Source organism: Ambystoma mexicanum, chromosome 2q (assembly GCF_040938575.1).
Source record: "Ambystoma mexicanum isolate Mex_15411 chromosome 2q, UKY_AmexF1_1, whole genome shotgun sequence".
Taxonomy (NCBI): domain Eukaryota; kingdom Metazoa; phylum Chordata; class Amphibia; order Caudata; family Ambystomatidae; genus Ambystoma; species Ambystoma mexicanum.
Genome location: NC_090924.1, coordinates 1,142,843,277 through 1,142,856,575, shown reverse-complemented (window position 1 = coordinate 1,142,856,575; position 13,299 = coordinate 1,142,843,277). Strand labels below are relative to the sequence as shown.

Here is a 13,299-nt window from a genome sequence, read left to right as displayed (position 1 = left end):
TAGTGGAGGTTACAATTCATTGGCAATGACTTCGGACAAGATTTTGGTCTCAACTTTTTTTTTTACATCTTTTTTTATTTTTTTATTTTATTGTGCAATGGTTTAAACATATACACCTTTCACAATTAAAACAGTTTCACTATATTTACATACAAATATCACCCCACGTTGCTCATCAAACAGTTAAATGTCCAGTTAAAATGCTAAGAGCAGGCATGTCTCCAGAGTCCACTCAGTTACACCCACACCCTCTTGCGAGTCACCACCCTTTTCCAGAACTGTTGTACCACCCTGCAGCCCCAAAACATGTGTACCACATCTACTTTATCATCAGCTCATCTTGGGCAACCTGTGTCTGTTGCCCCACAGAATTTGGCTATTCGGTATGGAGTCATATATGCTCTGTGCAGGGCGAATAATTGTGTGAATTTGAACCTGGCATTCCTGGAAATCCTTTTAGTATACAGTAGTACGTTTGCCTATTCTCTTTCTGAGAAGGTCCTCCCTAAATCCTCCTCCCATTTGGATTTCACTTTGAGCTCACGTTGTGTCCTCTCTGGCAGGTCATATTAATGCCAGGGAGGCATGTTCTAGTACATTTTCCAGGGAGTTCCTCTACTTAACCCTAACATCTCTGATCAGTTTCCTCTGCATCTGAAATTGACAGACGTGCACCCCGCAATCTAGCATATTATTGAAGAACTCTAACAGGATCTTCTCGAACTAGGTCTACACACACCACCACTCCCTTTTCTTTTCTAATGTATAACAACTTGTATTATGTTTGAAATCTTCTCCTCAATAGAAAAGATATTTTATGAAGCGTTTCTTTAATGTGTTAGAAATTGAAGAAATAACAGGCGCGCAAATGAACATACCCAGGGAGGAGCGACTATGTAGGTTTGGTAAAAAGCCAGCAGTGTCTGTTGGAGGAGCTGCAGAGGTTCCGAAAGGTCTCAGTTTGTAGTTTTTTTTTTTTTTTCAAAGTATTTTATTGGTTTCGTGATAAGGTAAAACAATACAAACTCGTGAATTGAACAAGTGAAAAAGAGGGAAGGAAAGAAGAAGATGGGGAGAAAGAAAAGAACAAAAGGAAACTTATCTTAAACAACGATAGTCTTCGTGTGATGTAGTAAGTGGAGTTCGTGATGGTGGTTCAGTCCAGAGTGTAACTTCTCAGGAAGTGGAGGGGAACAGCTGCAGGAGGCATATACCTTGTGATGGTGGGAGCCTGTTACTATGAACCACAACAGGTGTTCAAGGGGGCTTATGGTCCGCATCGAAGAGCATGTCCGTCAGAAGGGCCCTCCAGGCGACCAGGGAGCCGCTTGTGGCTTCCCCGTTGGATGTAGTTCCTTCCTGCCAGGCTCTGGTCTCCGCAGCCGTCCACCTCGCCATTTCGTTTAACCAGCGCTCATGTCTGGGGCCCGCTGGCGTCTTCCAAGCCATCGCTATGGTCCTTTTGACGAGTATACATGAAATGTCCATTAGTTTCACGAGGTGTTTGAATTTACTCGGTCTGGGGTATGTACCCAATAGGCACTCTCCTGGTGACCATTCGTATCGCTCCATGCCGGCGTCTCTACAGGATTGCTTGGCTTTCGACCAGAGTGTCATCACTTTGGTGCAGGACCAGAACATGTGGATCATGTCTGCCCTGTCGTTCCCGCACCATGGGCACACCGGTGGGACCTTCGCGTTGAACGAGGCAACTCTGTGGGGGGTCATGTAAGTTCGATAAAGGACGTTCAACTGTATCTGGCCAAATCTGGAGTTTCTTGACACTTTCTTGGGGAATATTAGTGCTCTTTCCCATTCTTTATCAGTGAGCGGGGCTGCAAGGTCTACTTCCCATTTTGCCCTCAGTGTCGCTCCCTTAGGGTTAGGTTTGTCGATGAGCCTGTTGTATAACCTGGAGACAGGTCTCCATCCATCAGAGAGGTCATACATTTCTTGTAGTAGAGGGTCCGAGGTAGGTTCCTCTGGCCAGGTGGGCCACTGATTCTTGGCGGTACGTTTGAGCCTATGGTACCAAAGGAACTGGCCTTTGGGTAGCCCTTCGATTTCTTGCATCGATTCGAAGTCCCTGAACACTCCATCTTCAAACATGTCTCCCCATGTGTATATCGCGGCTTCCTCCCACCTCCTTGCTATGGGGAGGTCTTCCTCCTTCTTGCACACATCTGCCATTATGGGATGGTCCGGAGAGTATGGGTGTTGCACCTTCCTGATGTGGCAAGTCCTGGTCCATATCTGTCTGCCAAGCCCGACGACCATAGGGGTTTCCGAAGAGCAGCAGAGGGGATTCCATAGGGTTTCCTTGGGAGTTAAGTTGGTGTGGGGTTGCTTCAGTAGCCCCAATTCAGCTGAAGATTCGTCTGACAGCCATCTCGTGATGTGACTGAGCTGGGCGGCCAGGTAGTAGAGCTGGAGATCTGGAAGTTTTATTCCGCCTTCTTTATGTGGAAGGGTTAGTGTGGCCAGTGACAATTTATGTCTGTGGGGTCCCCATAAAAAGTCCTTGATAATAGCTTCCAATTTCCTGAAGAAAGGGGGCCGTATGTAATGGCAAATGTTCACAAAGAAGTATAAAAAGCGAGGGAGGATTATCATTTTGACAATCGCCGCTCTCCCCACCATTGCCAGTGGGAGTTTAGACCAGAATTTTATGGACCGTCGGAGGTTGGTGACGGCTGCTTCTGTGTTGTGCTCATGTGTGAGCTGTGGGGTGTGGCTGAGATTAATCCCCAGGTATCTGAACTTCTCGGGTTGCCATTTTATCCCTATGATCGGAAGGTCCTCCGCTGAGGCGTCTCTCAATCCGGCCAGGGGGAATGCTGAGGATTTGTGTCTGCTAAATTGGATTCCGGAGTATCTCGCATAGTTGTCGAGTACCTCCAGTGCTGTCGGTGCATTGAGCTCAGGGTCTTTTAGGTACAGGAGAACATCATCAGCGTACAATGATATTATGTTATAAACGTTGCCCACCTTGATGCCGGCGTCAAAGAGCTGCTGACGAAAGTATAAGGCAATCGGTTCCAGTCCCAGTATGTACAGCATGGGCGAAAGTGGGCATCCTTGTCTCGTGCCCCTCTGTATTTTCCAAGGTTCTGAGACCGTTCCGCCTGTCTTGACCCTGGCCACTGGGGAGTTGTAGAGAACCTGGACCCATCTGATGAAGCCATTTCCGAAGCCAAAAGCCCGCAAGGCCTCCACCAGCCACTCCCAGTAGATGGAGTCAAAGGCCTTAATGGCGTCAAGTGACAGTATCGCTAGATCTTCCTCCGAGTCATGAGTTTCGGCCATGATGTGTTGGAGCCTCCTCAAATTGGCTGTGGTGTTGCGACCTGGGACAAATCCGTTCTGATCCTCATGGATTATGGACCCTAGCACTCTAGCAAGTCTGCTGGCCAGTATTGAGGTGAGGATCTTGCTATCGTAATTGAGCATGGCCAGGGGTCGGTATGAGTCGCAGTCAGTGGGTGGTTTGTGGGGCTTAAGCATGGGGATGATTATGGTTTCTCTCATGGTGTTGGGGAGGATCCCGTTTGTGTAAGCTTCCTGGTAGACTTCGTGTAGGATGGGGGTGAGAATGGGCTCGTATGCTTTATAAAATTCCGGCGTAAGCCCGTCGCTACCTGGGGTCTTGGAGGTGGCGAGCGACCTGATGGCCCATCTTATATCGTCGGGAGTAATTTCCATGTCTAGTTCAGTTCTCTGTTCGCTGGATATTTGGGGTATGTCGATCTCATCCAGGGTGTCTATTATTTCAGTGGTGGGGATCCGGGCTTCATGAGCATATAGTTTTGAGTAAAACTCGGCAAATGCTTTGTTGATCCCCATCTGTGTCCTGTGGGATGCACCATCTGCATCTATTATTTCTGTTGGTAAGTGTTTAGGGTGCTCTCTTCTGCACAACCAGGCCAACAGCTTACCTGGTTTGTCTGATTCCCTGTGGGATCGAGCGGTGTATGTGGCGAAGTCAAATTTTTCCAGCCTGTCCCAGGAGAGCTGGCATTTTTCTCGGGCCGTTTTCAGTTCCGTTTCGACTCCTGGGGAGGTGTCGAGGGTGGACTCCAGGCGGGTGATCTCTGATTCTTGGGCCTCAAGTGATGCCTTTAGTTGCCTGCGGGTGCCACCAGCTCTAGATATGATTTCTCCTCTGGTGACCACCTTCATGGCTTCCCACAGTGTGCTCCAAGTGGAGACGGATCCTTTATTGATATCGACGTACTCCTCTAGTCTCTCGGCAAGGTCCTCTCTGAACTGTGGGTCCTCTAGTGTCGCGGAAGGCATTCTCCACATGGGGATCGGGGGTCTGGGTCCTCTCTGCCTCCATTGCATAATTAGCGGGGAGTGATCGGAAATAGATCTCCCCAGATACTCTGTGGTTATTGCCAGCGGGGCTTCGTCACGATCGATGAACAAGTAATCTATCCTTGTGTGGACGTTGTGTGGGGCTGAGTAATGGGAATAACTCCTATCGGCTGGGTGTTGTATCCTCCAGATGTCCACTAGGTTGAGTTGGTCTAGTGTTTCCGTCATGGCACGGGTAGCAGGGTTGCTTGATTGGGGGGGAGGAAGCGATCTGTCCATAGTTGTGTCCATAACACAGTTAAAGTCTCCTCCCCATAGGAAGGTTTGGCCTCGGTGGTGTGTCAGCTTGGAGCTCAATGTGTTGAGGTACGACGGGATTCCGTGTTGCGGGAAATATGTGTTAGCTAAGCAGATCGGGGTCTGTTCCATAGTTCCCCACATTATTACGTATCTGCCTTCCTTGTCAGATTCACATCCATGTAATTGGAAGGGCACATTTGGGTTTATCCATATTAACACACCCCTTGCGTATTTGGAATATGGGGATCCTCTCACAGTTCCCTCCCATCGGTCTGCCAGTTTAGACAGAGCGTCCTCGGTGAGGTGTGTCTCCTGTAACATCGCTATCGAGACTTTCTTCCTCCTGAGGTAGGACTGTATGCGGTTCCTCCTGAGGTACGAGCCCATTCCCCTTACGTTCCACGTCATGACATTGAGTTGTGGTGCCATTGGTGTGGTGTTCTGGGTTTGGCATGGGGGGCAGCCGCGGCGGCCCAGTGTGGCATCAGAGCGTGGTTGATAAGTTGTAAGCGATGGGCCTCTGATTCGTCGTTTCTTGAGGCGTGTCCTGTGGCCATCCCGGTATTTTCAAGCATCAGTAAAACGAAGACTATGGTACTAACTGAACTAATAACATAACTCAAACTGGTGCGCCCAGCGACTACAACTATGTCGCGGTGCTCAGGCGCTCCCGCGCCGTCTGTACCCATCCGGGAGTCGGGCGCGAGTTGGGTCGGGCAGAGACTCGCCCGGTTGGTTCTTTCGCTGGGGGCGGGGTTGCTGCGAGGCGGCGAGGCCAAACGAGGGTCGTTTCCATATGATATACTGTTAATTGGGTTACCTGCTTGGGTCCGGCTGTTTATGCTTCATGTGTGGATGGTGTGGAGGGTCCCTGGGGTCCGGCTCTGCTCCCCCGAGGTTCAGTCTTCCCCACCTGGGTTATCTGCACCATCAGCAAGGTTATTGTCCTCTAGCCACATGTTGGCCGCTTCCGGATTTTCGAGGAAGATTGCTCGCCCTTTGTGGATAACTTTCAGGCGGGACGGGTACAGCAATCTGTATTTAAGGTTCAGTTGGCGAAGCCTTGCTTTGATCGGAACAAACGAGTTCCTCTCCCTTTGTACTTTCTGGGTGTAGTCCGGGTATATGGAAATCTTAGCGTCGCCCTGTATAATAGGGCCAGTTTCCCTGGAATATCTTAATACGGTTTCCCTGTCCTGGAAGTTTAGTATCTTGGCTATAATTGGCCGTGGGTGTGATCCAGGGGGGGGTCGTTTCTGTAGGGACCTGTGGGCCCTCTCCACCGCAAATCCCTGAGTCAGTTTGCCGGCCCCAATTTCCTGTAGCAGCAGGGTTTCCACATAGGACGTGGTATTTAGGCCTTCATTCCCCTCCGGGATACCTAAGATTCTGATGTTCCCTCGTCTGGCCCGACCCTCGGCCTCCTCCGCCCTTTCTTCTAGGAATGTGACCTTCCTTTTCAGGTCCGAAGTTTCCGATTGTAGGGTCGCCGCGGCCGCGGACCCCACCTCTGTGGTTTTCTCCATGGCCGTCACCCTTTCCGTTAAGTTGCGGGCATCTTGGCGAATGAGTTGTATGTCTATTTTGAACTCGTCTATCTTGGAGTCGATGTGAGTCTTTAATGAGGCAATAGCATCCATTATCTGGGAGTGGTTATCTTTGGGGTCCGTCTCTTGCGAGCGAATGGTTTCGGTGGAGCTGGCCCTGACTTGGGTGGGAGTCTTTGCCCCGGCTGAGACAAAGGAGTCCATGGTGGCGGCCCTGGTTTTATTTTTGGCGGCCATGTTGGGGACGTAATAGTGGTTGCCCCGGAGTCCTGAGTCTGGAGGGGTGAAGTTCAGGGCCGCTCTCTTATGTAGCCCGGAGTGGTGTTCTAGGGTGGGTTGTGCCCTGGGGAGTTGTTATTTCAGTAGTTGGAGTCTGTCCAGGGCGCCTGAGATGGGGCACTTCTCCGTGTTTCCAGGTGCTCTATCCGCTGTCCTAGCGCCTGTGTCGCTGTCCCTGGGCTTAGGGGTGGTAGTGTTGGGGCGCTTAGGGCAGGAGTTGTCCCCTCTTGGCGAGGGAGTCCAGTTGGGCGGCCCAACCACGGGGACAATGCAGGCTGTGGTTGGGGAGGATAGTTGGGGCCGTACTCACAGTTGCTCCGCGGCTTGGCGCACCGTCACGGCTTTCCGGGTCGTTTCTTATTTCCAGGCCTTTGGGCAAAGTAACGGGCCACAGCAGCCCAGTGCCCCAGCAGCTCTTCCGGCCCAGCCACCCAGCGGCGGCCTCCCTGCAGATGAATGTAGGCCCAGGAGGGGGAGGCCGGGGTTGTCCCCTCCTGGTGGAGGAGTCCAGTTGGGCGGCCCAGCTGCAAGGACAATGCAGGCTGTGGTTGGGGAGGGCAGCCGGGGCTGTGCTCACGATTGCTCCGTGACTTGGCGCATCGTCACGGCTTTCCGGGTCATTCCTGATTCCAGGACATTGGGCGAGGCAACGGGCCACAGCAGCCCGGTGCCCCAGCAGCTCCTCTGGCCCAGCCACCCGGCAGCGGCCTCCCTGCCGAAGAATGCAGGCCCAGTGGGGGGAGGCCGATGGTATCGCTGCGTGCTCCTGTCCCCGGAATACGCAGCGTGTTTGTTTTCGGCTAGTTCTCCGGTGGAGGGGAGAGAGTTGGAAGCAGGTGAGCTCCCCGCCGCCGTCTCCGATATGCAGTTTGTGTCTCGGTGGAGCTCCGGAAATAGGGCAACACCGGCACGTAGTGTCGACCGAGGCCTTCCGACGTGGTGATAGAGGAGTAGGGCGAGGATCGGGTGTCAGCCACGGTCGGATGTTGGGATGAGGCCCGCTCCGCTGTGTTGCTCCTCCACGATGCTCACCGCCTGGATGTGCTGGTGGGGGTGCTACGCGGAGGCTCCGCTAGGTTCTGTGAGCCGCCATCTTGGATCCAGGCGCGGCGGGGGGAGGGAGTGCGTTTGATGATCAGCGCCGGCGTCTGGGGGGCCGGAGAGTCCGACCCCTCGAGCAGGTTTTGTGCGGGATCGCCTCACACACCTCTGCGTTCTTTTCAGGGGGCTGCTAACCCGCTGAAGCCGGAGAAAAATGATTCGAAAACGGCGTCTCGGCCGGAGCTCGGCGAATCAGCCTCTGCTCGCCATCGACTCCAGGCCACGCCCCCCCTCAGTTTGTAGTTAGTTATAATAAGTCAGAGGGGCTAGTTATTGTAGAAAACATTGTTGAAATTCGAAGGTCAGTCCGCGTTAGAGGAAGATTTGGGCATCACAATAGATTTAGAAAGTTGGTCCCAGATATGGTCCAGAGCGTCACGAACTTCTAGATGCACGATTAGAGAAAATGCTCACAAGATATGCTTGGACTAGTACGTATATCCCCAAATGCTTCAGAAGATGAACACCGAGTACGCTATGCTGGCGTGCATGGAGTCCGATAGGCCCCCTAGGTCTTATGTGGTGGAACTGCCCATGTGTACAAATATTCTGGAAGGAGATTCTGTCTAGAATTAAATATATTATGGGGATTGGTCTCCAGCTGGACCCTCTGGTTGTGGTACTGGGGGACTCTGGAGAAGAGCACAAATATCCTATGATAGGGAATATGGGTATGCTCCTTACCCAACTGTTGGTGGCAGCCAGACCCACAACTGCTCAACAACGGAAGTGCCCAGAAGATACCCAGGGAGCAGTCAGGTGGTGTACAATTTGGGAGTTCTGGGCATTAGAAAAGGTGATGGCTGAATTAGCAGGTGCACAGGAGTAATTCTGGGAGGTTTGGTCACCATTCAGAGAGTATATGGAAAAGTATGGGCTCTTGGGGCACAGACCAGTGATAGCCAGCACGGTCAGTCTACGTAACATGTGCTCTTCAAGGATACGCCACATGCAGTGGAATATACAGAGGCTCGGGGGCCGTACATAGATATAAGGCGAGATGCTGCAAAACGAAAGTTGGAGGAGGTTCGTGGGGGGCATCTCAGTGGACTTGGAGACGGTTGCAGACAATTGAGGTCAGGTAGCTAAGAGGAGAAACACTAGTGATTGTGTATGGTTAGGGGTGGCTGGGGAAGGAAAAGGGCCAAGTTCTACCTCTTTCTTAGGGCATTTTATTGTTGGTAAAAATTATGAAATTATATAAAGGCGGTAAAAAAAAGCCAGGTGTGATGGGCTTGAGGATTACCAATTTTAAACATTTTGATAAAGTCTCAAAACTCTGAATTGAGAAGCTTTTCGGATGGTCTTTTAAATGAGCAACACTACTCTCTATTCTTGGGTATGACAGCATTTTGGAAAGGACCTAAAGGCACCTTTTGTGGCGACTACAGACCCCTAGAGAAGTATCAATTGACAGGAAAAGGTGGAATTGCAGAATGCATCAAACAGTTTTATTAAGCAGACATTGCTGCCTCTGGGGTGTAAAGGATCAAAGCTTCTCCCTGTACAATTATCCTACACTGCACAGTACCTGCATTGCCTCTACAGCCCACCTGCACTATACCAGCAACCCTGTGATGATCACATTGTCGGAAGGAGTGTTTTAAAAAGGTAGTTTTCTCCTTCGGGAGGGCTCTGCAACCTTCATTCTCCAATTGTTTTCGATCCCTCACTTTGACTATGCTGTCCATGGCTGATGGGAGCTATACTCTCAATCATCTAGAAAGCCACATGCTGCAGATCCCTGTCAATGGGTATTGGCTTTTACAAAGAAGGGTCCTCAAATAAGCTTGGAAGAGCAACATCAGTGTATTTGATATACAGCAGAAAGAGGGTGGCACAAGTAGGAAAGACCTATTGCATATGCATTGTAAACCATCATCACCAATATCTGAGGCAGCAGTTGACAAAATAAGCAACAGCGCAGACTGCCTTCAAATTGCACACTAAATGATGGATCCAAATACGTACATTTAAATCCATCTAAATTGTATTGAGCAAAATCTCACTCCAATCATTTCAGTTGCTTCAGTTAGGTTTGTGTTTTAAGCAACCCAACACATATACAATTACAATAATAAATGAATTCCACCGAGAATAAATGGCCAAGACCTAAACTGTATCTTGTATGCAGACAATATCGTTTTGGCTAACCAGACAGCAATAGGATTACAGCGGCTGTTGAATAAACTAAACATCTATCTCACAAAGAATATGCTCGAGATCAATTCAACCGAAACCAAAATCATGAAAATGATGAACACGATGGGTCAGAAATCAAACCATTTTAAATGGTTTGTGGCAAACGAGGAAATCGAAACAACAACGTTGATACGTTACCTCGGAATAATCTACAGCACTTCCATCAGAGAATGGACATGGTACCAAGACCTGCGAAACAGAATGCTAACATACAAGGCCTGAAATTACACAACGAATACGGAAAATTTTCTGTTCGACCATTACTAACATTCTACCTAAATAAAGTACTACCTGCAATTACATTCGGGGCCGAATGTGCCTGGAACCTCGACTTTAAAGTATGGGATGTACTAGAAGGGTTGTTTTGGCGTAAAGCCCTACGATTACCCAGATATGTCTCGATGACGAGCCTGCGATACGAACTGGGGATAAATTCTTTATACGACTCAACAATCTGGAAAGCTTGTGCACTCCTACGCAAAATAAGAGAACACCCTGGAGAACCAGCTTGCGAAATACTCATTCCAGATACATCTACCTCAAATTCACAGATTCTAAAGGAGTGGACCTATAAAGTAGACCAAATTATGGCGACCGCTGACATCGAAATTGATTCTCTGCAATACCACCCGCAGCTGGTCAAAAAACGTCTCCAATGGTGGGGATGGATTCTGAATAGCGAAAAAAAGAGCACTCCTCAAATGTACACTCCCGTCAGGATCTGCACTAAACAGACTAAATGGACAGCCAAAATATTTAGTCAAATGTCCATCTCGCCACCATCGAGAACAATTTTTGCGATTGCGGCTAAATGTACTACAAACAAACGAAATGAGATGGATAAGAAAAAATCCGGAGAAAAAAGACGACTTATGTAGACACTGCAAAAAAGATACGGAATCACTTTACCATCTGATCATAAATTGTGATGTAATCGCGAGTCAAAGGGCTTTTCATTTGGGCTTTTGCTTTCCAATAAATGGAAATAGTGAGGAATGGTGGTCGCGTATGACATCCGATCACAACATGAAAATAACTTGTGCGATAATCGACTTTTTAGACACAATCTTGAAAGAACAATAGAAGACTCAAATGTTAACCCTTGAACCCAAGAAGTAAATAGCTTGGGAAAACTGACTTTCAATGATGAAAGTAACCACATGGAAATTCTGTGATAAAAGTTTGTACAAACTAAAGATCACAATAATAAAAAAATAATAAATTAATTATCTTTAAAACATTGAAAGATGTGCGATAGGCAGTTGTGGTCATTGATAAGTTTCAAATTAAGCATCTTCTATCAGAACTATACTGGCTCCGATTGTTGGCCAGCTCTTTCACTCAACTCTGGGATAGGTGCATGTGGAAGCTTTTGAGTTTCAACTATGTTGTTTGTCCACATTTTTAAGGGCGAGAAAACGTGTGTTAGGCTCTACAGAATGGGTATGAATGCAATGCCAGTTTGGTTCTGCTCTAAGAACCATGTGAATATTAGCAGTCAATAAAACGTTAAGTGAAAAAAATACATTTAACATCAAGATAGCATATTAAAGTCTCAAACAGAATACAAATGATCTATCAAATGCTATGCTCTAGCTGGGCAGATATCAGTCGGGATATACACATGCCCATGAACAACTGCTACCGACTACTCCCTCCTCTCTGGAACATCAGAAACAAAGAGAAATTACCCTTTTAGTGCGGGCCGAAACATAGCAAAATTGATATATGTTATTTTCCATTATTGTTATTAATTGTTTGTATAACACTACATTCAGGTCATCACACTGTTTTCGTGCAAATTTGGGCAACAAATTAAAGGAAAGTTCCGGCTGACGACTCACAGAACCACTCTCTGAAGAAATGTGCTTGGAATTTCTGTTTGAGGATTGTGGTGTTAAAAGCAATTCTAGATTCTCAGTACAAGAACCCCTACCTCAAATCAACATGCAAATAATGATCACCACCCATTAGTTGTAATGGAGCAGCAAACCCAAATCAAACGAAGACAAGTCCTCAATTCAGGGATAACCAACTGTATCCACACCTGCATTAGAATTCAAATTAAAACTACTAGTTTGTAATCTGCTCTAGTTGACTGACCAAATGACATAAGATGCTGGTGTACTCATTCTGTGTTGTAATATTGTATCATTTACATGCTGCCAACATTTCTAAGTTAGACCATTTTAATTTATCTCATTTGAATGAAACATACCCAAAATGTTGGATTCATTTCTATGGTTTTCCTCTTCTAGCGAAATCAACCTATAAATCATAAAATAGGGAAAAGTGTTAATGTTTACAAAGTGTTTACAAAGAAACCATAGCATTCTATAAGCAATCAGTGGCAAAGCAAACATTGAGTTTTTGTGGCTCCGATACTGATCCTGAAATTAATGGCGCATAGAGATCCACATTAAGCGGCAGGGACTGGCATCCAAGACCACAATGAAAGTGCAAAAGGGCACAATACCATGCGTCCTGTCACTTCTGACATGCAAATTCATTATCAAAACAGCTAAAAAGCGCTGCACTGGATATTGGTCAAGGAAGAATGAAATGTTAAGCTTAACCATGCCCGGTGCATCAAATATTAAACTTATGTGAACCACACTACCCATAACCAACCATCCATAAAAAGAACCCTGTTTAGTATAACATTTTCACAATCGGAAGTAGCAATATGATCATGCAATGTTCCACCCCAAGTATTTCCCATCTTCCCCACTGCTTGAATACACTTATGTCATCCCTAAAATATTGATAACCCATGTTATGATGGTGCATGGCCTTAAACAGCTCTTTGTCCTCAATGCTCCACTTAGTTTACCACTTTTTAAAATGTATTTCACACTCCACAAATGGAAGAACAAAAACAAATAAGTTGGACATATAACAGCCTTAGTCTTTCTGACATGGGAGAACTCGGAAATGGGTAATTGTTAGACACAGTTGAAAGGTTACTTTGACCATTAAATAAGACCCATTATCCTGTACCTTCTATGAGGAAAACCTAACTTTTAAATGTGAATGTACTAGGAATTAAAGACCATGAGAGGGTTCACGATTGAAGCATGACTTGCCCCAAGCTATTGCCCGAGGTGAAGCAGAAGGCTGTAAGTTGGGGAGAAGGGTCACTATCCCAAGCGAACATAACCCCCTTCCGAGGTCTATAAGGCTATTTGCAAATGGAGTTGTGTAACTAAAAAGAAAAGCTAATGACATTATGCTGCTACAGAAGTCAGAAGCAGGACAAAACCTAACCGAGCATTCAACATATTGGAGGATAGAACTTTATTTTTTCTAAACCAAAGCACCAAGCGACCTGAAACAGAAAAACGATTTGCATAGTGTTAATGGCAGCTCTGAAACCACAAGGCCACACTGCACCCAGTTGCTAAAGTGTAAGGGAGAGAAATAGTGGGTAAAATGTAATACTATCGGAAAATGCATGCACCTTCGCCATCAAAACCGTTACATTTGTAGGCACCCATTACAAAGCAACATTAATTGGCACTCATTAATTTCAGTTTAGGAACAGAAAGCAAAA

The 13,299-nt window shown here is 47.3% G+C and overlaps 1 protein-coding gene across 9 annotated transcripts in view; it reads right to left on the bottom strand.

The window, feature by feature from the left end:
* The window catches only part of ICA1 (islet cell autoantigen 1), a 1,066,176-nt gene that overhangs the window by 414,311 nt on the left and 638,566 nt on the right, over positions 1–13,299 (bottom strand). For all 9 annotated transcript variants that reach the window (XM_069648510.1, XM_069648512.1, XM_069648515.1 and 6 more), the window contains one exon: positions 11,965–12,014. In XM_069648510.1, the coding sequence (XP_069504611.1) occupies positions 11,965–12,014 (50 nt within the window). The remainder of the gene's footprint in view (positions 1–11,964; positions 12,015–13,299) is intronic.